Source organism: Colobus angolensis, unplaced genomic scaffold, assembly GCF_000951035.1.
Source record: "Colobus angolensis palliatus isolate OR3802 unplaced genomic scaffold, Cang.pa_1.0 Scaffold158, whole genome shotgun sequence".
Taxonomy (NCBI): domain Eukaryota; kingdom Metazoa; phylum Chordata; class Mammalia; order Primates; family Cercopithecidae; genus Colobus; species Colobus angolensis.
The window spans coordinates 10262823-10289782 of record NW_012114688.1 but is presented as its reverse complement, the minus strand read 5'-3'; the positions used below and the strand labels follow the sequence as shown (position 1 = coordinate 10289782).

General features: G+C 37.1%; 1 protein-coding gene across 3 annotated transcripts in view; it reads left to right on the top strand.

The window, feature by feature from the left end:
• The window catches only part of SLC44A5 (solute carrier family 44, member 5), a 426185-nt gene that overhangs the window by 67385 nt on the left and 331840 nt on the right, over positions 1-26960 (top strand). For 2 of the 3 annotated variants that reach the window (XM_011936933.1, XM_011936932.1), the window contains exon 2: positions 1434-1515. The exons of the other annotated variant lie outside the window; for it this stretch is intronic. In XM_011936933.1, the coding sequence (XP_011792323.1) occupies positions 1503-1515 (13 nt within the window). In that variant the 5' untranslated portion in view covers positions 1434-1502. The remainder of the gene's footprint in view (positions 1-1433; positions 1516-26960) is intronic. 3 annotated transcript variants of the gene reach the window in all.

Here is a 26960-nt window from a genome sequence, read left to right as displayed (position 1 = left end):
ACTAGTGGTTGACAGGTCTTAGTTTGAGAAATACTGAGTTGAAGAATGGAAGAAGGTTTTACTTTATAAAAGTGTTATTTAATTACAAATTACAACTATAAAAAAAATATGTTGTTTTCAGTCAGCAAAATTATTTTGGATTATTGAAATAATAACAAAATAATCAAAAAGCAAATACAAAACAATTAAATACTTTGTAATCTTTGAGTCAAAAGCTTAATCTTAAATATGTAAGTTTTACATAAATTTGTAAGTCATACATCCAGACACCAATCAGTACATGGAAACGGGCCTGAATAAACAGTTTATTTACAAAAGATGAAATAAAAACCATAAGCATTTAAAATGTTCATGTTCAGTAATAACTACAAAAAAGCAATTTAAAATAAAAGACTACCTTTTGACCCGTAAAATTAGTAGATACTTAAAAAAATGATAACATGTTGAGAGTTTTTAATAATAGAAAAAATCACAAACAATCTCAATATCCAACAGTATGGAAATAATTAAAATATGCATTTAAGTAGTATGACATTACTTGGACATTAAAATATTTTTGAAGAACTGAATATAAATGCTTATGCTATCATATGATATGCAAAAAAAAGCAATGAACAAAAAATATAAATTCAACCTTGTCCAAATATACATAGAAGATCTAGATAACTCTACTATGGTTATGGACGTCATTAACATTTTAATAGTAGAAGCTGGGTGAAGGGTACATGGCAACTCTCCGTCCTATTTCTGCAGCTTTTCTGTAAGTCTGAAATTATTTCAAAGTGAAAAGTTAAAAAATATACATAGAAAAAATACTGCAAGGAAAAATATCAAAATTTTAGCAGTGGTTTCTATGTGGTAAAATTGAGTAGCTTTTCCCCTTAATTTGGAAAAATGATTTTCTTTAACTTGAATTTTTATAGAGTGATATGCCATGTAATTTAAAATGCCATATAATGCCATTTAACCCTCCTCCCAAAATTAAAACAGAAAGAAAATGCTGAACTCAAAACAAAAATATCATCCACCACCATTTGGTAATCAGTGTGGCAGCAAAACATAAAACATAAATGTAAATGTTACATGGTGCATGCGGATGGAAGATAAGATAGAGTATCAACTGGTTAGGGATGCATTTTACAGGTGGAATGTGAAGTGTGAAAGTAGATAAAGGATAAATATAAGGACTGAAATAGATTTAGGAAGTTGTGGCACTAAGAATTTCATTTCAGTAAAAAGAGGAGAAAGGCTGCTTCTCCAAAGGTAGAAAATATCTGCAGTATTTTATGTATAGGAGAGAATTAGGCGAATTCTCTGAGTTTTGGGGGAGGGTGAATTATAGTAAGTTATGAGAGCATTCCCAAAAGGTTAATTGTTAATGAGTAAAAATAATTTGCTTTGGATAACTATCTTCATACTTGTTTTTATCACAGACTCTTTTCTAAGCAACTCAAGTTTGCAGTGATTCAGGCCTACTTCTGAAGAAGCAGCCTTTTATCTCAATGAATGACACAGGTAAACACCTACTTGAATTAAGTTCCTCTTGATCCAGACTTTTGTGCCAAACATTTTTCTTTGTTTAATATTAAATAAGGACAAATATAAAAATGAATATATACTATGTTGTCATTGGAAGCTGCACCTGAAAAACTACGGCATGTTAGACCTTGTGGTTCTCAGTCTTTGCCTGTCTCAAGATTCTGAGGTGCATTAAATCTTCCTTTCTATACCTGGACTCCCTATAGGAGTGATTCTTGGGAACATGGCAAGCTGTTGGTATGTGGTTTGTAAAGGAACATCCTCAGGCACACTCATGTCAATGCTGAAACTGTTCCCTTTCTCTTGCATTGCCCCGTCTCCCTAAGAGTTATTGGTAGAACCAGAATCTTTTCGTTTTCACAGTTTATCCTAGATGATTATTGTTTAGCCCCCTTTCTCATATTGAGACAAAGTTACAACTTGCTCCTTAGAGAAACAACACTGTGTCAGAAATTGTTCTTTGGAGAGGGAGTGTGAAGCTTTACTTCAAACTTAGCCCTGATTCAATTTCTGTCCCCACAGTTAGATTTTAAGCCCCTTACAGGCATAGGTTAGGTCTTATCCATCTTTTTACCTTCTTCAGACTTAGTCTTTGACTTTTGAAAATGTAGTTACTTACCGAATGTTTATTGAAAATGAATACCATTTCCTTAAGGGCAAATTGTATTCCTTTGTGAAGTTAAATCTATCTCTTGCTATGAAAAAAAAGTAAAATGTGGCATAAGTACAAATTAAAGTAGAAAATACAGAATGTAGAGCTTAAAGTTAAGCAGCAGCTTCGATCTTGGGCTGAGTATATAAAAAAGATTGAGTTACTAAAAACAAGATCTAAAAGTCTGTCTAACAAGATTCTTAAAAGAGGAACCAAGAATATATTTGAATCTACACATGTTCCTCAAGGCTGCAAATACATTGTACTATATGGACAGTCACTGACGGGCATTTATCTGATCCTGTGAACATGTTACAGGGAATTCTGTGTCCAGAGCCTCTGCCCTTTAACCGTGGATTGCTTCTTGTTTCTTAAGTATGAAAACTGGAGAATGACAGACTTAGAGAACATTTTCTCTTATGCATAAATACAGCATTATTAACATACTCACACCTATAGAAGATTGTTTTAGAATTTTAGATTTGTTTGCTCATCCATAAAAGAGAATAATAATAATTATCTCACAGACTGAGGTAAGGATTAAATTGGCACAGTGCCTGAGAAGTAGTACCTATATGCTCAATAAATGGTGTTTTTTTCTCATTATTATTCACAGATAGAAATTCAGAAGCATATTACAAAGGGTTAGGTGAATTTAATATAGAATTACCAGGGCAATATTATACTTCAGCTACATTATAGTTTAGATTGGTTTATGTGAGCTTAAAGCAAAGTATTGCTACCACGTCTAACAATACTGTAAGGGAAAATAATTTCTTAAAACTATACAACTGGCACGCTCTTGGAGTTTTGGAGCTGCTCATAAGTTGGGGGTTTCCTAGCTGTTTTCCATGTTGCTCATTTATTTATCTCTTTTTTTCTGAATATTGACTATTGTTAATAAATAACTTAGATATCACACCTTTCATCATCAGAAATAAGTCATTGCTTTCACAGTGACATCTACTTTTTAAACATTTCCACTAATCATTGTTTCTGTTGGCCTCCATTTATCGTCAAGTAGCTTGCATGTCTTTGATCTTAAGTTAATGAATGACCTCCGTAGCATTTATGAGTCAGACTTCTTGGGCTTGAGCCATTACTCAGTTTACTGTGTAAGGACATTTACTTTTCATTTTTAAATTCAATTTTTTTTTGCAGTTTTTACATATGCAGGGAATGAAACACCATGTTGGCTAGAAATTTGTAATAAAAATCATAGAAAATAACATAGACTTGGCAAAACTTTATTCACTCATAGAACACTTGGATACTTGTTGGAATGGAACAGAAAAGCTGGCAACACTACCAGCACCACCACTATCAATAGAAAACATTCCTTAAAAATAAAGTTGCCTGTGAAGCTGTGCTAGATATTATTAAAAGAGAAACACATTGAGAACAGTGACCTCAAATTACTTATATGGAGTTGACACGTGGAAAATAAAAACATTAGGCTATATCCACAGGCATTGTGGTTTTCATTACATGTAGGTAAGGTACAAATGAAATTTCGATATGTGAAAAAGGTTAATTATCTGACTCAAGTAGAGATTAGAGGTAAAGTTTAGGACGTTTTATGTCTTGCACAATTGATGGATAATAATAACAATGTGACTATATTCTCTTGAATTCGTCAGGGGATAGACCATTTAAGTTTTGGTGTCCACCAGGACACAGACAGGCAAAGTGACAGCTGTTACTCTTTGGAGTGAGTTCTTCAGAGCAGACTTAGACCCTGGCTAAGCCTGGTGCTTAAAACCCTGGTGCTCTTGGGGCAAGCAAATGCCTTGGAGTACCTTTCAGAATGTGCCATTGGCTCCTGTGACCGGGGCATGGAGGGGAAACACCAATATTATTATGCAGATAGCTCCAGGCCCATGTATGGTTTCAGGAACAGCACAGAGGAATGCCTGGGATACCTAAGATGAGACTTGGATATATTAGAACCAAAAATTGCCTCAAAGAGGAACAATACATTTTATCGGAAACTGATGTGAATTTTGTTTCCAAATTTGTGTGCCAGTAACAAAGCCAATAGACATTTAAATAGGATTTGCAAGCTGACAGTTTACCCAGACTTTCTACTTTAGCTTAAATTGGAGTGCCTCATTTTGTTCCTTCTTCATTTCTGTAATTGAAAAGAAGCCTTTATAGTATGTCTAAAAGCACACTAAGGATGTATTTGTATTAACATCTTAATTTTGCTAAGTGCCAATAAATGCTATGCCTTATCTTCACTTTTCCATTAGGAAATTGCCTAAAAGACAATGCTTTATTGTAAAATTTAAAAATTGTATTGTAAGTAGTATTTCTAGAGACAAGAAGCTATCTAAATCTATTTCAAAATCTGCATCTATATCTACATTTATGTCATATCTATATGTTTTCCAGTGGTCACACCCTCAAGCATACTGATACAGAATACAGAGGTTGAGATGTTTAGATGCTATTACTAAGGTTAAAAATTGTATCATAAACATACACACACATAAAAAAGACTGCAATAAATGAACATAAAAACAATAAACACTTTTTTTCCTCCTACCCTAAGACAAACATAACTAATCAAGATTCATCTGTTTATTCTCAGATTTTCTATTCTACTTCCATGGTTGGTCTCACTCCTGTAGCAGTGTTGGTATCAACACTGGAATATTACAGAGAAGATTAGCATAGCCTTTTGCAAAGATGCCTCACAAATTTGTAAACTTGCCGTGTTTTTGCATAGTTAATTACTTCTTTCTTTGTGTTCCACTAGCACAGTGTATGTATATTAGCTGTCATCTACTGTATTATAATTATTTGTTTACTTCTCTGTCCCCCTCATAAAACAGAATCGCTAAAGAAATTATTTTTTATATTCAGAGTGGCCAGCACAGTGCCTAGATTCTATAAAGCATCCAGAAAGTGTTTAATAAGTGAAAACAAAATGAAAAAAGTTTTATAGTTTTTGTGTAAGAAACAAGAAACAACTCTTTATATACATCATGCCAAAGCAGAAATGCATTCTGAAACAATTTCTTGCCTCCTCACCTTGTAGTCCCAATGGCAGAAATTCTATTTTAGTGTGACGCCCACTGGCCACCCCCTGCTGATAACTAGTGGACACAGTTCAGTTTGATGATGGGCAGATGGACAAGCCTGCTGTTGTCCTTGGCCATAGACTGTTTCTGCCTATTCTCTTAGGTGCATCAAACATGCATTTCTTTCTCTCCTCCTTTTTCAGAATTGTACCTACTTGCTTCTAAAACCAAATAGAATGATATATTTGCAATATTAGATGCCATAAGCAGGCTCTGGAAGAAAGAGAAGCAAAAATACTTTGAGAGATACATGTTATCTAACACAAAAGAAGTGGACTCAGTGGAAAAGAGGCCATGACACATTGCTATTATTCAACTGATGAGGGATAGATTTTCCCTCTTTCTCTTCCACCGTAATGAGATTGATTAGAAGAGAAAGTTGCAATATATTTCTGGAAAAGGAGATCCAGATTATAGTGCCAATTTGAATTGTTCAACTAGATGATTGCCTAGGGTTGTAATTCATTCAAATTTCACATATAATTACATACATAAGTAGTAGTTCCTTCAAATTAGCAATGCAAACAATGGTTGCATAGAAAAGACACTGGCATGTTACTTACGTTTTTAAACTATATACAATATTCAAAATCATTTGGCATAGATATTTTCTTTACTAGTAAAAAGAAAATGGGAGAAGAAAATAATTATTATTCATTTAGTTTTTTTTATCATGGGCCAGGCATTTTTATGAAGACACTTTTTCTATGTTTTTTATGTAATCCTCACGACTCCACTGTGAAATTAGTTTTATTATGATTATTTTTAAAAAGAGAAAAGTTAGACTGAGAGATACGAAGTAATTCACTCAAGGTTACAGAGCTGGGACGTGACCAAGCTGTAATTCCCAATCAAGTCCTTTCTACTCTTAAACTCATTTTCTACCTACTGTGTTGGATTTAGCAAGCACATAGTCATTTCTCAAGGTTTTTTTTGTTTTGTTTTGTTTTGTTTTGTTTTGTTTGTTTGTTTTAAGAGATGAGGTCTTGCTTTGTTGCCCAGGCTGCTCACAAATTCCTGGGCTCAAGCAATCCTCCCACCTCTGCCTCCCAAAGTGTTGAGATTACAGGCGTGGACCACCGCTCCTGGCCTTGGGTATTTATTATGAAAGTCGTAGTGTTTTAAAGGATTTCCAGTAATTGTGAATGGTGTCTTAGATGCCAACTACTACAAATGTTTCTGGTGAGTGAGTTGGGGTACTTGTACTCTTTTCCAGATGATTAAATCTATTGCCTGAAAAACTCATTCAGTAATATTGAAACTAGTAGGCCTTACAAAACCTAAAAAGTTAGCACCAGGTGGCCCTAGATAGGATCCCACCCTGCCTCGATAGTGTCCCACCCTGATAGGGTCCCACCCTGCCAATTCCGGGAAACAACTTCATGAGGTCCCACCCTGCCAATTCCAGGGGTCTCACCCTGCCTCGAAGTTCCCGGAATTATCAACTCCAGGAAAGAACCTCATAAGGTCCTGCTCTAACCAATTAAACCAAGACCCCTTGCTCAGGCTATAGCTAGACCCAATCATTTTACGCCTTAAGCTCTGTTTGAATTTCGCGCCATAAGCTGTGTTTGAACTTGTGTTAGCCTATATAAACAGCCTGTAACAAGCAGTCGGGGTCCCAGGACCAACTTAGAGCTTGGGACCCTAGCGCGCTAGTAATAAATAACTCTCTGCTGTGAACCTCGTGTCGGTGATCCTTCGCGACGACCCCTGCCCGGGAGGGAATCGAGAGTTCGGTTCCAACAATATGACACAGGGGAAGCCATCCATGATTTTTGTAATGACTAGGCTAGAAAGCAGAGTTCTCCAATGTTTCCTTTACCTTCTTTAGGAAATACTAGTTTACTTTCTAGAAGCCAAAATTTGTCCTGGCTACCCTGTTTGTCTAAAGGTACCATGCCCAGCTAGCATGGTGGGATATGGCTGGAACTCTTGGTGACATTCTTGCTTTGACTCCAATTCATGGTATACCAATAATCTTTGGGCTAACTTAGGGGGCTAAGGTGAGAATCATTCCAGCTTTGTGGCTGGATTTTTCTGAGGGCCATTGGCATTGTTTCTGTGCATACCCACACAATGGAAGAACCCCATAACTGACTGCCCTTTTGCATGGAGGAGGGGCAGCACAGACCCTGAACTTCAGCTGTGGATTCAACATTTCTCTCAGGGTGGTGGCAGGGTGCATGCTGAGGAGAAGTGATTCTGTGTACTTGCTGCTTTCCTCCTTCTTCCCTCAAATATGCATCAGGCTCACCTTCTCAGGGTGAAAGGACAAACTATAGGACCAACTGCTGGTACCTTGTGACTAAGTAACGTACTTGCTAAAATGGATTAACTCTGTGAAGTAACAGAACTGCCAGTTATCCTGGTTTCCTTGGGTAAGCAGACAGTGCCAGAGCCCATTTCTAACTGTGTTAGATGATGATTTTTCTTAAAAAAAAAAAAAAAAAAAAAGCAGCTTCAATTATAGTATGCCTAAAAAATGAGAGTTAATCAAGACAGAATTGTCAATTGACTAGGTACAATTTGACAAGTCAGTTTTTATTCCAACTGCGTTATAGAGGTGATTTTAATATTTGGAAACTGTGATTCAGAGAGAGGCTCCAGAAAAATTATAATGTGGGCATAATTTCCATAGTGCGGAAATGGTCATTATATTAAAGTAGATGTTTATCTCTCTCTCACCTCTTTTTCACATTTTTCCAATTCTGTATGTCTGCCTATAATTTAAACTGAGTAATTAAAGCTATGCTTAAAATGCTTTGTCATTCATAAAGGAAAAGTCACCTTTAAAAAGTTGATTCAGTAATGGAAGTTATTTCAGAACTGGATTTGAGCCCAGTTCCTATTAATGAGGACTATTTTCCTTTTCTTTTTCTAGGACAGCAGAATTAGAATAATCTGTTTTGTCTATTCCCAGTCATGACACATTCTAGGTTTAGGTAAATAAACTGAACTAAAAAATAACAGGCTAACCAACGCTGTCACTTGACTTGAAGCTGTCGTTTTTCATTTCAGCATTATATTAATGAGCATTAATATGAAAACTCTCTGTCAAAGGTTTGCTTCTTATGTTTTGATTGCTTTAGAATGAAAATATAGGTACTGAATTTCAGAAATGGAGTAGGAGGGGCAGAGAGCCCTGGACAGAATCAGGAGGCTGGCTCAGGTCTTGGTTCTGTCACCATGTATGACCATGTATGTACCTGGACAAATAGAGCCCGGCTCTGTTTTTTTTTCTTTTTTACATAAGTGACTCCATTCTGATTCCAACGACTTTAACAAGTGCTTTGTAGAAGGTAATCACTTTAAAATTTTAAATATCTGTTTCCTTTACCTTTAGAAGCAGAATGGTTAGAGTAAGTTAGGATGGCAAATAGATGTCCCCTTTTCTGCCAGCTCTGATCAATTGATAATGCCTGTCTCGAGTGCTGCATGGGGATGATGGTGAAGCCCTTTGCAGATCCAGTTGGCAGGAGGACTCAGGGCAAAAGAGCCAATTATTTTTCATCCTTGAACTTGACAACTTCTTGGGTAATTATCTGCTTCTTTTATGACTTTCGCAATTTATTCTTATGTTTTGCAGTTCAAGAAATGGTCTCTTCATAGTTTACCTAAAGACATTTTGAAAATTTGAGACCAAGGATGCATAGTCTTTGAGATCATCTAATCAAAACTAGGATATGTTAAAAAGTGTGTCAACCTAAGTAACAGAGAGGCTCTCTAAAAGAAAATATTCAAGAATAGGGCATTGCAATGGGGAAGTGTGCATAGTAAACTATGTGTGTATTCAGCGAGTTTACCTGACATAAGGAAGACAAAGAGTTTTACAGAAAAAATGAGGATATTACATAATTTTATTGAAATGATTACCCTTGGCTACAGAGACAAATAACAAGGATAACATCAGTCTGAGGTTGGACACAAGGGTGCAGTAGCCTTCCTGCAAGGTTTTGGTTTTTGCAGTCTTTTGTGATAGGTTTTGTAATCAGGTATACAAGTGTGAGAGCCTTTCTTTTAATGCCTTCTCTGGCTCTATTTGTCAGATTTTTTTTTTTAAACATAAGGGACCCCATTTTGATTCCAACAGCCTTAATGGGTTATTTGTAAAATGTAAAGTGCTATTTTTGTTATTTGAGGACAACATGGATAATTAATGACAAGGTTTTCTATTGTTTCCTTTGGGGCCTCGTTCCTCCAATTTTTCATGGAATATTTATTGCATGAATGACACAGACTCTTTCAGTAAATTCCTTAAAAGTTACTCATTCTACTGATGCTAGATTAAGATAATTAAGTGCTTAATTGTATGGCACAGACAGTAAACAATGTAGACATTGAGAGAACTAGAGAGCCAGAATCATCAGAGTCATTCAGTCATCAGAGAACATTAAAGGAAAAGGCAGAACTTGAGCAGGGTCTAAAATGGGCTGAATTTAGGCAGAAGGGCATCTTAGAATTGGGGTATAATTTGAGTAGAGCATGGAATGAGACATAAGTGCAATTTGTGGCAATGAACAAGAAGTAGAAACTGTTTCAATAAGGAAAGTTTAGATTGCTGATTATTAGTAATAAGATTAATATCAGTAACAGTTAACATTTATTCACTTATTCATCCAACCAATATATAATAAATTTTTGTATTTTTGGTACAGATGGGGTTTCACCATGTTGCCCAGGCTGGTCTCAAACTCTTGAGCTCAGGTTATCTGCCCGCCTTGGCCTCCCAAAGTGCTGGGATTACAGGTGTGAGCGACCACACCCAGCCCCAACCAACATTTTTTGAGTGCATATAATGTGCCAAACTCTATACTGAACACTGGGGATACAGCTCGTAGCAAAATGGACAAAAATCTTTGGCAGCTTTATAGCTCCTATATTCTAGTGGAAAATGATAGTAAACAAAGCAACTATTTAAATATGTAGTATGTTAGAGAATAATAACTGCAAAGGAGAAAAATAAAGCAGGGAAGGGGACAAGGGAATGGTAGGGGTGGGTTGCAGTTTTGGATAGAGTGGCCAAGGAAGGCCTTATTAAGAGGGTAATGATTGTGTTATGACCTGAAGCACCACAGGCCAGACATCTTGGCCAGTGAGCTACTTACATTATTATAGTTTATTTAATTTTCAGAACAATCATATGAAAATAGGTACTATTATTGCCCTCATTTTATAGATGATAATCTGAAGCATAGGCAACTGAAGTAACGTGCAAGTGTAAACGGCAATTAAGTGTAAGAGCTGGATTTTAAATCTGGGAAGTTAATTCCCGAGAGTATGCTTCTAGTTTATAAAAGTCTGGATAACAAAAATCATTGAAAGAGCTATCAGCAGTCAAAATGATAGAATTTTAGAACTGGAGAGAAACTTACTGATTGTCTAATCCAGTGGTTTTCAACCACCTGGAGAGCTTGTTAAAACTCAGATTTCTAGACCCCACTTCTGAAGTTTTTGATTAGGTAGGTCTAGGGTGAGCCCTGAGAATTTGCATTCTAACAAGTTTCCGGGTGATGCTGATGGTTTCCATTGATGGTTTAGGCAACACACTTTGGGAATCATTGGTCTAGTCATGTAGCACATTCAAATTACTGAAATTAGCTACTCTCTATTGTTTTGGCTCCCGGCATTCTGTGCCTTGTTTCTTACCCACCTCTTTCTTGAGTATATAGGGACAGAGGCTTTCTTAATCTATTTACCACACAATAAAGGTTTAATACATGTCTATCATTGAATGACTAATGTGGAAGAGAAGAGGGAAGCACTGAAAGTTTTGACCAGCAAAGTGACATAATGAAAGCAGTATTTTAGGAAGATTTGTTATTAGGAATGGTAAGATAAAGAGATTGGAGATATGAAGATTTTACCATAGCCAGGTCTGTGTAGAGCTTTGCCATTCAAAGTGTGACACAGACCAGCAGCATTGGCATCACCTGGAGGCTTGTTAGAAACCCCAAGTCTCAGACCCCACTTTAGACCTACTGAATCAGAATCTATGTTTTTACAAGATCCCCAGTGACTCATATGCATGTAGAAGTTTAAGAAACACAGCTTTAGGACATCAAATGGTTGATGCCTGACCTTGCAGGGTAGCCCTAGATGATCAAGCAGCAGCAGCATATATGAATGGCTGAGCAGGTCAGCTTTTTCTCAAGCATATTTCTTGGGATACCAGTTCTCTGAGATCTTAATTGCCAAAAAAGTTTGGCAACATATTTTACAAGATAAATATATACAAATTAAAAATAATTTTTTAAAATGTTTGGCAAATACCAGGTTAAATATCAGATTAAACAGAGATAAATAAGTCTATTTATGGACAGGCTTTAAAAAATCTTTTAATATGCTAATACACCACACTTTCTGAATCTCTAAGAGAAAAGCTGTGTTGTATAGCTGCTTCTACATTTATTGCTCATGAAAGGCAATCTGGAGGGCATCTTCCCATGTTATTGTTCTGTGGAGTGCATCTTGATAAAGCTGCAATAGGCCATTTGTGGTTATTAGGGTTCTAGACTTGTCAGGTTTTCTAATCTCTGGGCAGGAAAGTACCTTACACTTTCTAACTTTAATATCCATTAAACTTCTTCACTTTAATACTCATTAATTTTCTGTTCAAATGCCCCACCTTTCCATCGCTGGTCCAGGTGTGTGACCTTACTTCTGACTCACTTTAATGGCTGAACTGTATTTATTTGGACAGTTATAGGATGGGATTGTAGGAAATCCCATGTATTTTTTCCGTATTGTTAGGTATGGAAAAAATATTCAAGAGTTAGTTGCTGGTTTTGGCATCTGAGGAAATAAGGAGCTACTAGAAAATGTCAGGATCACTCGTAAAGTACCCAACTTTAGTTTTTGGTAAGAGTAAAGTCGGGAGGTACTACTGAGAGCAATTACTGGGTAAACAAAGAAGAAACATCAAAATTTGACTATTAAGAGATACAACATCTGTCAGCAAATTTGTAGTCAGGCATAAAAAGAAGCACATGAACAGACATATTTAGGAACTAGGGCTATTTTAGATTTAGGACAGTCCAAATAGCTTTTCTACAGTTTATTTCTACTGATGTCCTTTTTGAAAATCCGTGGCCCATTTGAACCCTGAAAGGTTGATTATTCCACTTTCCATAACGCAAAAAGCATTTGATTTTAAATTACACTTATTAATAAATTACCAATAGTTTGGGTAGCATTTTGCTTTACCTCCATTCTCCTAGACATGAAGCTTCACTTTTTTTTTTGGTAGCAGAATTCTTATACTCTTGGTAGTAAGAGGAGTGAAAATACTTTCTCAGTGGTACTCTTAGTTTGGGCAGTAAGCCAGATAATTTTTGTATTTTTCCCTTTTCTGTTAATAATAATGAAAAACAATGAAAAATATTTTTTATTTGAATTTGTTCCTTCAAATGCTCAAAGGCTTACTTTATTTCTTATTACCTTTTCCTGAAATTAAATAAATGTTATTTCTTGCAAAATCAAGGTAGTACTGAATGACATTCACATAATTTTAAAGGAAGTTTTCTCCTGAGTCACTAAATTTGATACTTCAGAGCGTAAACTTCAATATTTAAATATTCCAAATCTGATTCAATACAGCATCCCTTTACTGTACCCTCCATTGGTTGAATTTTCTGCCCTCGCAGGAGAAATTTTGAAAAGGAGGGAATGAAGTTTTAAAAATCAAGCAGAATATATTGAATTAAGTAGTTTTTGATTTCAGAGACTTCTAGAGGGGATTAGTACAGCTTTGAGCCACTTTTCTCTATCTCTAAATCTAAAGTTCCCAGGATACTATTTCCAAGATGAGGACTCTGAGAACCTATAAGCTCCTTAGTCATTCCAAAGAGATGCAGTTTTTCTCACTGTACTATATTTACTAAGACAGAAAAGTAGACTGATTCATTACACAACAGAAAGAGGCTGACAGCTTTTGGAAGGAGTGTTTTTCCTTCTAAAATGCTTAATCCATCCTATTGTCAGGCTAAAAATTGCGGGAGATTGCATTTACTGGGCCACCCTGATTCTTCTGTAGAGTAGAACCTGGGTGGTTGTGGTGGCTACATGAGTACCTCTAAACAGGTGAAGATGGACTGAGTGGGTGCTAAGAGAACCCCAGTTGCTGAATTTTGAACATGATGGGTATCTTTTATCATTACAAGCCGTTATGGTTAGTAGGAAAGAGATAATAGAGGCATCAACTGTCCCATATTCCAAAGGTATCCTGCTAATGAGCCATTTTTAATGCACATGCTAAGGGTTGCCAGTTCTTATTTTGGAGAGATTTTCAACAAGAATTGCAACCAGAGTTTAAAATTAGACGTTGGGTTACTAAATATTTGTACAACATCCATCCAACAAAGCATTTATCAGTCTTCATCAGGTGCTAGGTACAGTGCTGGATGCTGGGATATTGGCAAAAATGATAAATGTTGTCATTACCATCCTACTGCTTGCTGGATAAAGTGGGTTGCAGGTAAGTAAACAAGATAATGTAACAGTGAGTTATGTGTTATGATAGGGGAAATACAATGAACTATAATAATATACAGAAGCAGGATGCTTAATTTTTACTTGAGTCAGGTCAGAAGAGGCATCTACATGAAAGATGAATAAGCAATAGACAGACCAAGAATAGTTGGGGCAGGAAAGAGCATTCTGAGAAACCAGTGTATACAAAGATCCAGAGGAAAACCATAAGAACGTTTTGTTTGGAACATACAGCTTTTAGGAAGAAAGGGAAGTGGCTAGAAATGAAGAAAGAAAAGTAAATAGGGTTCAGATACTTAGGGTTTTGTAGGCATTTGGTCTTTATTCTAGAATGGAGAGTCATTAAGAGCTTTTCCAGCAGAGAAATGATTAAAGATGCATTTTATGGTAAGGACTCTGGCTGCATTCTGGAGAAGGGTTGGAAGGAGATAATACTGGGTAGAGTGGGACACATGAGGAGACTGTTGCACATGTTTTCATAGAACAAGATGTTTGCCTACATTTGACAAATGATATCATTCTTCACAGCTAGGGCTTTTGTGTTTGGTAGATGTTAAAATTGTTTACTCTTACTTTTGTAAAGTCCATGTTTTTATACTGTGCTTTAACTCACTGTTTCCCATATTGTATTTCTTTAAGAAATTATCCTTTTTTTCTCCTTCTCACACTTTAATAAAATATATATTTTTTTGCTTCCTGAATATTCTGAAATGTCTTATTTGTTCATGACACATATATCTTTTCTACATTTTGTCACTTTGGTTTCTTTTTCAAATATGCATATAGAGAGTTCATGTTGAAAGAGAAGTAATTGTGTTTCTAGTGAATGGATCTTGGCATCACAACTGTGGATAGTGTGAGATTTCCTGGAAAGAACAGTAAAAAGAAATTCAGTGGTTTTCAGCATTGGAAAAAAACTAGCTTAAAGATAAATAGTGTTCCCAGAGGGAAGGAGGCTTGCTTCAATATAGCAATCAATATAATAGGATTAGAAAAGACCAACACAGTTGAACCCCAAAGTACAAAATGTAATTAAGGGCACAAACGACACATAATACATGTCAAGTTTAAAAGAGAAGCTGAGCAATTACAGAGTGAAGTTCAAAACTTAAAAGTGACAGAAAGAGCAAAGGGCGAAAATGACAAAAACATTTCATGTAAGACTAAAAGTGCTGCAATCGTATATGAGATACAGAAGGTCAGTGAACAGCCTAGAAAGGTGTCCAATGGATAGCAAGGGTAATCCATTGACTGAAAAGATCTTGTAGACATTGATTTTAAAAAGTAAAATTAAATGATTTTTTTTTTTTTGGCCTCAGTGCTCTCAAAAAGCACAGTCTTGCTAAAAAGAGAAATCAGTTTAAAATGAAATATGTAAAATTGTTCCTTGGAAATGTTGCCAATCAATAGGTGGTAAAGAAATCAAGAAATTTGAGCTCTCATATACAGCCAGCCAGATATGTTTTCTTCCAGGATTAATGCTGTCATTGTTCAAGGCAATAATTCATTTTTAGGCTTAAAAATCCTTTCTAAGAAAATATTATATTTTTATGTTTTTGTTCCCAAGTCACCAAATTGTAGCCCATTTTAATGCTTTTTTGGCTTTCTATGTTTCCAGGTGTGACACATCTGACCCATACAGGAGGATGTGTAGAAGTCCTGGCAAAAGAACTTCCCAACCTATTAAGCAATCTCTTCTCCCTCCCTCCTTCCCTCCCTCCCTTCCTCCCTCTCTTCCTCCCTCCCTCTCTCCCTCCCTTCCTTTCTTTCTCTCTCTCTTTCTTTCTCCCCTTCTCTCTTTCTTTATTCTCTCTCCTTCTCTCTCTCTTCTTTTTTTCTCTCTCTCCGTCTTCCTCCCTCCTTCACCCCCTTCCTTCCTTCTCTTTTTTTCTTTCCTTTTCTTTTTTCTTTTTCTTTTCTTTTTTTTTTCTTTTTCTTTTTTTTTTTTTGAGACAGAGTCTTGCTCTGCCACCCAGGCTGGAGTGCAGTGGTGCAATCTCGACTCACTGCAGCCTCTGCCTCCCAGGTTCAAGCGATTCTCCTGCCTCAGCCTCCTGAGTAGCTGGGATTACAGGTGCATGACACCATGCCTGGCTAATTTTCTGTATTTTTAGTAGAGGCAGAGTTTCACCATGTTGCCCAGGCTGGTCTCAAACTCCTGACCTCAGATGATCCACCCACCTTCGCCTCCCAAAATGCTGGGATTACAGGCGTGAGCCACCACACCCAACCTTTTTTCTTTTCTTTTTGAGGGAATGGTCAAATATGCTTGTTGTTATGTTAAGTAGAGATTTGGAAGAATGCACATTGTTTACTCTGAAAATTGTGGGAGATACAAATTTCCTAAGGGAACACCAATTGTTTTTTCTTAATGGCATATTGAAGGCAATATTCAAAGAAAGGGTAAACTGGATGCAATAGTAGAGGGGTTTCCTGTTAGCCTCTCAGAAAGATTTAGAAACTAAGAAATTCTGACTAACTGTTGTAAAGGCAAACCCTGAAATCTCAGCGGCTTTAGCACAACAGAAATGTATTTGTTGTCCATATCACAGTCTAATGCAAATGGGGGATCTTCCTTCATTTTGCAGCCACCCTACGGGCCTCTGCGATAAGGGAAAACAAGGATGGAAGTGGCTGCATAGCTCTTAACTATCTTGGCCTAGAACTGGCCTTTTCCCTCTGAGCCAGTTACATGACCCCAACCTAACTGTGAGGTAGCCTGGGAAAAGTAGGGGAGTACCTGGGAGTAACTGATTTGACACTAACTGTTTTTGCCACTAGAAGGAAGTTAGTTACTGATTGATCTGAGCTCTATTTCCATTGTTCTTGAGGAGATAAGAACCCTCAAAGATGGAGGAGGTAGAAGAAGGTGGTACTGTTTGTGGTGGAGAGGACGGAAACTGAAATGTATCACAGGAAGTGACGAGACCCATGGAAGTGAAACTGGAAAAGCTGGCCTGAAGTGGTGTGCAGGATAAGGGAGTGGCTGTAGGTTCACCAATTCCACATAACTTACACATCCAGACCTGCAAAGACAAAGGTTAACTCTGGGACTACTAATTATGCTGCTTTAAATGTAATCACACTGCTTCAAATACATTACACTAAACGTACCTTTTTGGATATTTTTCCATTAACTTTAAACATTTTCTAAATATGCAGAAAGATTGAAAGAATAGTACAATATGAACACTTGTATACTCATTACCTTCGTTCAGCAGTTATTCATGTTTTGCTGTATTTACTTTGTATAGCTATTTGTAAGTATGTGTACTTTATTCTGAACACCTTGAAAATATGTTGCAGACATAATATTTACCATAATATTTCATGTAACTGCAATGCCATCATCATATCTAAGATAATTTTATATTCTTATTATACCCACACACACCATAATATAACCAATTTATATTCAATTTATATTCAGATTTCCCCAATTATCTAAAGATGACATTTATCTCTCTCATTCTCTCTTTTTTTCAAAGTTCACAGATCGTATTCATGTTACATTTCTCTAGTGTCTTTTGATCTCAAAATCCCTTTATTTCTTTTTTATAACATTTACTTTTTGAAGACATTGTAGGACAGTTGTATTGTCCCACATTCTGAATTTGTCTGATTTCTTCTGCATGCTGTGGTTCTCCTAGTTCTTATATTCTTTGGATTTCTTTTTTTTTTTTTTTTTTTTTTTTTTGAGACAGAGTCTTGCTCTGTCGCCCAGGCTGGAGTGCAGTGGCCGGATCTCAGTTCACTGCAAGCTCCGCCTCCCGGATTCCCGCCATTCTCCTGCCTCAGCCTCCCGAGTAGCTGGGACTACAGGCGCCCGCCACCTCGCCCGGCTAGTTTTTTGTATTGTTAGTAGAGACGGGATTTCACTGTGTTTGCCAGGATGGTCTCGATCTCCTGACCTCGTGATCCGCCCGTCTCGGCTTCCCAAAGTGCTGGGATTACAGGCTTGAGCCACCGCGCCCGGCCTCTTTGGATTTCTTATAAACTAAAATGGGTCTAATGACTTAATTAGATTTAAATTAAACATTTTTGGCCAGGATATTCCATAAGTGATGCTCTTATTTCATGTTACATCACAACAGAAGGCATATAATGCCAGGTTTTTCACTCAAATGATGTTAAATTTGATCACTTTCTTAATAAGGCCATCACCAAATCTCTTCATTGTGAAGGTTTCTTTTTCACTTTGCAATTAGCAACTAACTCATGGGTTAATACCTTAGCACCTTGTGAATATCTCAACAATCTTTCACCTAAATATTTTTAAATGCATTGATGTTCTTTGCCTGAAATAATTATTTCACTGGGAGGTGTAAAAAGTGTGGTTTTTCTAATTTGTCTCATTTTTTCTATATTTATTAGTTGGCATTGTTCTGTGAAGAATAACTTTCCCTCATCAACTGGGACTGAATTACATTTCTTCCTAAAGAAGCAGGATATATTTGTAATTTAAAAAAAATGATAGGCAATTTTGGATATAGAGCAAAACTATAATCATCAACTGTAATTTCAACAGCCAGTGAATCAATGTTAAAAATGCTATGTACTGTATCTTTCCATTATTTTATCAACACAGATAAGGATATATATTATAAAATTTGATTCATAAATATTATATCCAGCCTTGTAAAGGGCTGGATATATAACATACATTATTATCACTTTACAATGTTGTTAAATATCCTTTAAAATATTTTTGCTGACTACATATCATTCCCATAACAACAATATGACATACTTTATTTTCTCTTTCCCTTATAACCAGGGAACAATATAACCTTGTTTGCCTGGAGAAATCCTGATATATGACCATTATCCTGAAAAAATAATAAAACACCCTCCTTTACTCCTCATATCATACAGGTTTGGGAAACAAATTGTATGGTTACCTTTCCTGTAATCACTTAATCTACAACTGACAAGTAGGTATTTTGAATTTCCAATCTATTCGCTCTTATGAAAATTTTTGGGTGCATTCATGAGGGTGAATTCCTAAAAGCGAAGCGACTAGATCACAGCACATGAATATTTTCAGGGATCTGTCTACATATTCTCTTGCTTGTTGTATTAGTTCATTCTCACACGGCTATACAGAACTACCTATGACTGGGTAATTTGTAAAGAAAAGAGGTTTAATTGTCTTATAGTTCCATAGGCTATACAGGAGACATGGCTGGGGAGGCCTCAGGGAACTTACAGTCATGGTGTAAGGGTGAAGGGGAAGCAAGCACATCCTGACATGGCAGCAGAAGAGAGAGAGCTAAGGGGGAAGTGCCACACACTTTTAAACAACCAGGTCTTGTAAGAACTCACTCACTATCATGAGAACAGCAAAGAAGAGATCTGTTCCCAGGATCCAATCAGCTGCCATCTGGTCCTTTCTCCAACACTGAAGATTATAATTCAACCTGAGATTTGGGTGGAAACATAGAGCCAAACCGTATCACTTGTATTTCTGTTAAATAAGTAGAGTGTCATCAATTGGTCTTAACATATTTATCTGATTTCAACTTTGCCTACTTTGTTCCCTTTGAGAAGGGTTTCTCAACACTGGCACTATTAATATTTTGGCCCAGAAAATTCTTTGTTTTAAGAGGGCTGTCTGCATTGTAGTATGATTTAGCAGCAACCTTGGCCTCTGTCTCTTAGATGCCAGTAGCATTGCCACTCTCAGTTGTAGCAATCAACAATGTCTCCAGATATTGTCAAATGTCCCCTGTGGGGCAAAATTGCCTCAAGTGTGAACCACTGATTAAGAAAAATGTACAGGAATGATAGCAGCAACATCCTTTACAGCCAGCTTATTTGTCTTAAGTTGTGTTTTGGTTATAAGAATTGTTTACGCTGGTCATGGTGGCTCACACCTGTAATCCCCGCACTTTGGGAGGCTGAGGCAGGCAGATCACGTGAGGTGAGGAGTTCAAGACTGGCCTGGCCAACATGGCAAAATCCTGTCTCGATTAAAAATACAAAAAAAAAAAAAAAAATTAGCTGGGTGGTGGCAGGTGCCTGTAATCCCAGCTACTTGCGAGGCTGAGGCGGGAGAATGGCTTGAACCTGGGAGGTGGAGGTTGCAGTGGGCTGAGATCACACCACTGCATTCTAGCCTGGGGGATCTAACATAATAGATATGGCAGAAATTCCTTGCTCAAGATTATATGAACAAAAGTGACCCAATAAGAATTTAAACCTAGGCTTGTCTGTCCCCAAAGTCGTATCCACATACTACCTGAAGGGCACAGGAAAGTACTGCTCTCATGCACTAGTCATTGCTAAACAGGCAAGCAGTAGGAAAAGAAGCATTTTCTCTTCAGTGAATTCTTGGCAATCATTTGGGAACTACCATGGTAGTTCTTATCTTTCGTCGTTTGTAAATGGGGTATGGTTGTGTGGAATCAATGAATAGAAACATGCAGCTTACGTCCTGGCACATAGTAAGTGCTCAATATGTATTCATTTCTAGTTGCATTTGTACTAGGGTTATCTTAGCCATTCACTAATGAGTCTTTGCAGAACTCTAAGGGGAATCAAATGAAGTGAGACAGAGTATCTTTCCTTCTTTCTACCTCCAAGAGCTGCCCTCTCTGCTTTCCCTTATGTTGAGAACTCACACTTAGAAGAAAAGAACAGGAGGTGAACAGACTGCAAGGCATCCCAAAATGAAGCAAGTACAATTTAAGTCACGGAAAGAAATGTTGGTCCCTCTCATTTCCTTCTGTTTCAAAAGCTGTTCAGTAAGAAAGTCCTTCAAATTCCAGAAGTAGAGCACTGCATATCTAGTTTAGTTCCAGGTTGTTTGGGGACAGGTTCTAAGCCATTATGCATATAACTAAAGAGTCAGGAGAGGACCAGACTGGGAAGAGCAACTTTCACACATTCTTGTGCTGGAGTTAATCCACCAGCACTGCCAATTGATGCCTAAGAGATAAGGGGGTGGTAAAAGGAATCTGGCAGGTCAGGCTCTTGAAAGGAAAAGCAGAGAGATAAGATGTCTGAATCACTTTTCCCCTAGAAAACTACACCGGGAAAGAAAAAAGTGACCTGGATCCCAAATATAGGGATTTCTCAATTATTCTTAACTTACACTTTTCTTTAAAAAAAAAGTCCTGATTGTTTTCATGAATATTATTATGGTACATATTTACAAAATTTATATAGTTTATGTCATACCATAACACACTGGTGCATTATACACATAGAACACTCTAGCAGTTTGCTCAAAATATTAAGAAACTGGATTCTGTTACATGTCGTTTGTACTAAAGTCACAAGCATCCTCCTCCTCTTTGGTCATTTTATCCAAATTAAAAGACCTTGCAAATTATTCACCCGCTGTAGACTCCTCAGGCAGTTTCTCTTGCAGGGGAAATATCTGAGCTCTTTTAATCAACTTCCTCACCATCACCACTTTCCTGGGCACTGTGAGTGTTGTCCTTCCTCTCTTCCTGCTCCTTCTCTTCCTGTTTTGGGATTTCTTCAGGGTATGTCCTTTTTCTCTATTATTTTGTGAAACCCAAAGACCAGAAAAGGATGCTGCTGGCTAAACGAGGGCCCCTGATGACTTGTATGCTACATGCATTGTTTTTTCTAGTTCTTCCAGATTAAGCCTCATGTGATGTCTCTGTCCCAATACTCTCATTAGAATGTGGAGGAGTCCAGGATGTAGGGCAGTGATATTTGTAACTTAAAGGGCACCTGTTCACTCAGACCGCAGCAGTATGGGAGTACCTCCTATATTTGAGCTTCTACCTTTTTGGTGTATTCTTATTCTCTGACCAAGCAAAGCAAAAAATTCCAGAGAATTATTATAGTCTGGGGCAGCAAATTTCAGTTCTACCTGTCAAGCATCAGCTTGGGACCACATGGCACTGGGAGCCTCCATTGTCTTAACGTGTTTTTAAATTCAAATTCTCCTTTATGTTTTGTAGTACTCTATGGTTTTTAAACTGCTTTCACAAATATTAGATCACTATAAATATATAATCACTATAAAATGATCTCAAAAGGCAAGTCAGACAGATATTCACATTTCGGAAGAGAAAATGAAACCTGAAGAAGTAGTGTTTTTTTTTTTTTTTATAGAATTAGGAATGTCAGAAGATCCTTTTTTTTTTTTTTTTATAGAATTAGGAATGTCAGAAGATCCTTGATGCCTACCTCTGTGCTGTCTGCACTTCATCCCAATGCTTATGTCGTCCCAGACGTTACACTATTTCCATACTGCTTTTAGACTTTTTCTTGTTTTGACTGCATTTTAAACTAGTCCATCTGTGAACAGTATTTAAACGAATGATCATGTGGTTGACTTCCCTCAACTTCAATGTGATATTTCAGTGGGCCCACTATGCTGTTTGGAATTTGAATGCTACCCCTATTTTTGTTTTCCACTTTTGTGTCCTTGTGTAAGGTTGAACAAAGTTTATTGCTGTATGTACATCCCATTTTGAGCTTATGAGAGCTTTTCTGTTAACGAGCTAAATGTTACTGTGTTTCAACCCCTGCTACCCTATGTCAGGACAACTCAGCTCAGGAATAAATTGCTGAGTCATATTTTTAAAAACCCTTGACCTTTCTCCCTATCAAAACAAACTTGAACATATGACAGTGTTGTCTAAAATAGGACAGAGTTGGAATTTATTTTTCAGTAAATGACAGATAATTGAAAAATAGTGCACTGTTAAAATAGTATAATCTCCCCCTGCCCGTCACCCCACTGTACTCTATTTTCTTACGAGCATACTATAAAGTGGTGGAAATGATTTTTTTTAGCTATCATGATGGTATTTTAACTTATGCCTCTTATTTCTACTTCATTTTGTGAGTCTTTTAGACCAAAACTGACTTCTTGTAATTTATCATTGTCAGTTGAAATTCTCATTGTCTCCCTCCTTTCCTCCCTTCTTACCTATCTTTTCCTTCCTCTTTTTCATTCTTTCTTTCAATTACCCCTGCCTGTTCTTTCATCTATATCTACTGTCTGTCCATCCTTCTGCCCATTCCCCCATTCATTCATTTATTTGGCTTTAGGTAATAGGGAAGCCCATTATTAGCATGCATAATAGTCAAAGAACAATTTCAAAATTTGAAGTTTAAAGTCTTCTTAAATTGAGTATGTTTAAGTGAGTTTGGGATTGGCCTGCTCATCCCAATTTAAAAACAGTTTTTAGAGACATGGTCTAACTATGTTGCCCAGGCTGGTCTTGAACTCCTGGGCTCAAGCAATCCTCCCACCTCAGTCTCTCAAGTAGCTGGATTGCACCACCACTCTGGGCATGCCACTCCAATTTCAAGAGTGTTTCATTATAACAATATTATATTATTATCCCTTAAGTATAATCATTTAACCTAGTGCTTACAATTTATAGTACATTGTGTGATGAGAAAAACAAAGAGGGCCTTTGCTTAAGAGAGTGAAACTTAAAGTCAGTTCAGAGTGTGATAAAAACGGGTTTCTGTCTCCATCCTGGTATGTTTTAAAAAGATGACCTTTATGATTTCAGTGACAATGCCATTTCATTCCCGACCCCCACTTTTCTCCATGATTGAGCTGGTCCTACTCAGCTATCTCAAGATTATCGCACACTGTAGACTCTAAAGGGAAATGACCATTGGCCAAGGAGCTTTCTTTCAGTAATCCAAAGAGATATCTTACTTTCTAAGAGACAACTTTACCTTTCTAAGAGACAACCCTACCTCCCTCTTACAAAACACATCATGAGGAATTTAGGTGACTCAGAGGGGAGTTGTTAGAGAGTCGTTGTTAAATGATATGATATATTATGTAGATGATAGAGATGTTCACTAAAGGAAGAAAGAGGTAGTAATGGCTTTAGTCTTGCTGAGCTATTGTTTGTGGAATATTGCATATTTTTCAAACATAATCGGTTCCCTGTGTTTTGTTGTTGAGAATTGTGTGCATATGTGTATGCATGATGAAAATAATATATATATATATATATATTTTTGAAACAGAGTCTTGCTCTGTCACCCCGGCTGGAGTGCAGTGGCATGATCTTGGCTCACTGTAACCTCCACCTCCCGAGTTCAAGCAATTCTCCTGCCTCAGCCTCCCAAGTAGCTGGGATTACAGGCATGTGCCACCATGTCCGGCTAATTTTCCCATTTTTAGTAGAGATGAGGTTTCGCAATGTTGGCCAGGGGTGGTCTTGAACTCCTGACCTCAAGTTATTTTCCCTCCTCAGCCTCTCAGTGTTGGGATTACAGGCGTGAGCCACCACACCTCGCCAATAATGTTTTAAGCCCAGAAAAATTTCTCTTAAGGTAACCTAGCTTATCAACTAAGAAATAACTCTCCTGAAAGTGCTCACACTTTGTGCTAAACTTGTCTATTGCCCTTTGTTGAGAAATTATGATAAAAATGTTAATTTTTAGGGAGATATTCAGAGTTATAACCACAAAGGCCTCTTTGTGAGTTCAAATGAAGAAAAGAGCTAGTAATGATTTCTTTTACTAATAACTTTAAAATATTCTAAACTGCTTTATTGAGATATAATTTACATTTCACAAAATTCTCCCATTTAAAGTATGCAGTTCAGTGCTTTTTAGTGTGTACACAGAGTTGTGAAACCATCACCAGCGTTTAATTTTAGAACATTTTTGTCATGCCAACAAGAAATCTCATTAGCATTCACTCCCTATCGCTGTCACACCCAGCCCCCAGCCCCAGGCAGCTACTAATCTGTCTCTCTCTATTGATTTTTCCTAGTCTGTACATATCACATAGATGGAATCATACAATATGTGCTCTTTGGGACTGGCTTCTTTCACTAATAACTTTTTGTGACTATGGAAGTTATTCTAACTTTAAAAGTTTTTAACATATAGAATATTTAAAGAAGAAAATTAAAACGACTTCTAATGACATTACTTCAAAGAAAACAAATTTAATTATATCGTATGTTGCTTTTCAGTCTTTTTCTATGTATTTGTTTATTTCCCTCATTAATTTGCTTAGCAACATCTATTGAGTACTTAGTATGGATCAACTGCAGTGCTGGGCACTGGGCATGCTAGATACAAAAGACAAACAGCTTAAGGGTTATTGAGGAAATAGTAATAATCGTCACAGTGAGTGCTACAAATAATACAGACTGCTTGTAGTATACAATGGGGACATAATTTAATTTTCTCAAAAGAAGTTATTCAATATATGCCTATTTATATGTATTATAAATAATTGGAACTGTATTTTTTTTTTTTTTTTTTGGAGATGGAGTCTTGCTCTGTCACCCAAGCAGGAGTGCAGTGGTGCGATCTTGGCTCACTGCGACCTCCTCCTCCCGGGTTCACGCCATTCTCCTGCCTCAGCCTCCTGAGTAGCTGGGACTACAGGCGCCGCCACCATGCCTGGCTAACTTTTTTGTATTTTCTTTTAGTAGAGACGAGGTTTCACTGTGTTATCCAGGATGGTCTTGATCTCCTGACCTCGTGATCCGCCTGCCTCAGCCTCCCAAGTAGCTGGGACTACAGGTGCCCGCCACCACACTCGGTTAATTTTTTGTATTTTTAGTAGAGACGAGGTTTCACTGTGTTATCCAGGATGGTCTTGATCTCCTGACCTCGTGATCCGCCCGCCTCAGCCTCCCAAAGTGCTGGAATTACAGGCATGATGGAACTGTATTCTTAAAATTATACAATGAATATTCTCCCATTTCTTAGTTCTTTGAGAATGCTATTTTTAATGACTTCATAATTTTCTGCTAGATGGATATACCAAGTTTATTGGAAATATGAATATTTCCTCGAATTTAAACTGCTCATAAATGACATTCATCCTGAGGTTTAAAGTGGAAAACTTACCTGTGGAAGCAAATGAATTTATGGCCAATATCTGCCAATTAATTCCTTCGAATATATATGTAGCTTTAAGATCCCTCTAGAATCAGGACCTAAGATTTATGACTTCTGAAGATAAGGGTGTTCACAGCATTCCTTGTTTAATAGCTACTCTCACTGCCATTGACTTAAGACATTTGGGAAATCTCAGAGAAATCCAGTAGAAAGGATGGCCAAAAAGAGCTCTGAGGGGATTTCTTGGCTCTCTCTGGCCTCCAAAGCTCTTTCTAACTTCTCACAGAGGAGCTTGGAGAGATTGTCAGGAAGACAGCGACAGGAGAGTTACTGTTGAAAACTCTTAGAGATTCTGACGATACAATTGTTGATGTTCAAGAAATATTTTTTCTTTGATGTTTATGAGTTTATTTGCTTTTTACTTTTCTTTTTCAAGTTTTATGCTTCTCCTGCTTTTTGCATGACATGTCCTCTATTTATGTGAAATCCTTCCTGTTGCATGCAGTCAGACCTTATTGTCAGCTGTCTCCCCAGGGTCAAAGTCATCCAAACATAAATAAATCCTTTCTTGTCAGCCTCTTGCTTTTCTCCTACCCTTTGTGTTTTGCCATTTTCTTCCCGCCTTTTGCTTTCCTGCTTTTGTTTTTGGGGGCTGTTTGATCCACTTCCACTCCTTTTTTTAGGTCATAAAGTCTTTTTCTTCTCACTGACTTTTTTGGGTCACAAGGTCTTTTTTTAAATTCAGTGGTATAGCTGTCCCCCTTTTCAATCTGTTGTGCCTTGGTATTCTCTGCTGCCTCTCTTTCTCTCTCTCTCCCTCCCTCTCTCTGTGTGTTTATTTAATATGTGTTTCACCTTAGCTCTCCTCATTCGTGGTCCTGAATTTGTGCAGGAGCATCTCACACATTCTATATAGTCTCACAAAGGGCAGAGAAATTAAAAGAAAAAGATTGAGACTGAAAGAAAACATTGAAATGAACAGAGCAGCTATTGATCCTTGATGAACACAACAGCTCCAAATGTAGATTCACTTTAAAGAAGGACAAGCTGAAGAAGGAAATTTCTCTAACATATTGCTCCTATTAAGAAGTTCCCTACCTTAAGTCCGGAGATTCGTCATTGTTTTGAAGTAAGACCTCTAACAATAAGCTAGTTCTACAAATATGATTATTTAGAGAGCCACATGCAGTTCTTCCCATGAACAGAACTGATAATTTTAGAGACTTATAGTGGGGGAGACACTCCAGGATGCCGCAGCTAAGAGCCACTTTGAAATAGATTTTGTCATAAATAGCTCTTATTATTTTGAGGTACGTTCCATCAATACCAAATTTATTGAGCGTTTTTAGCATGAAGGGCTGTTGAATTTT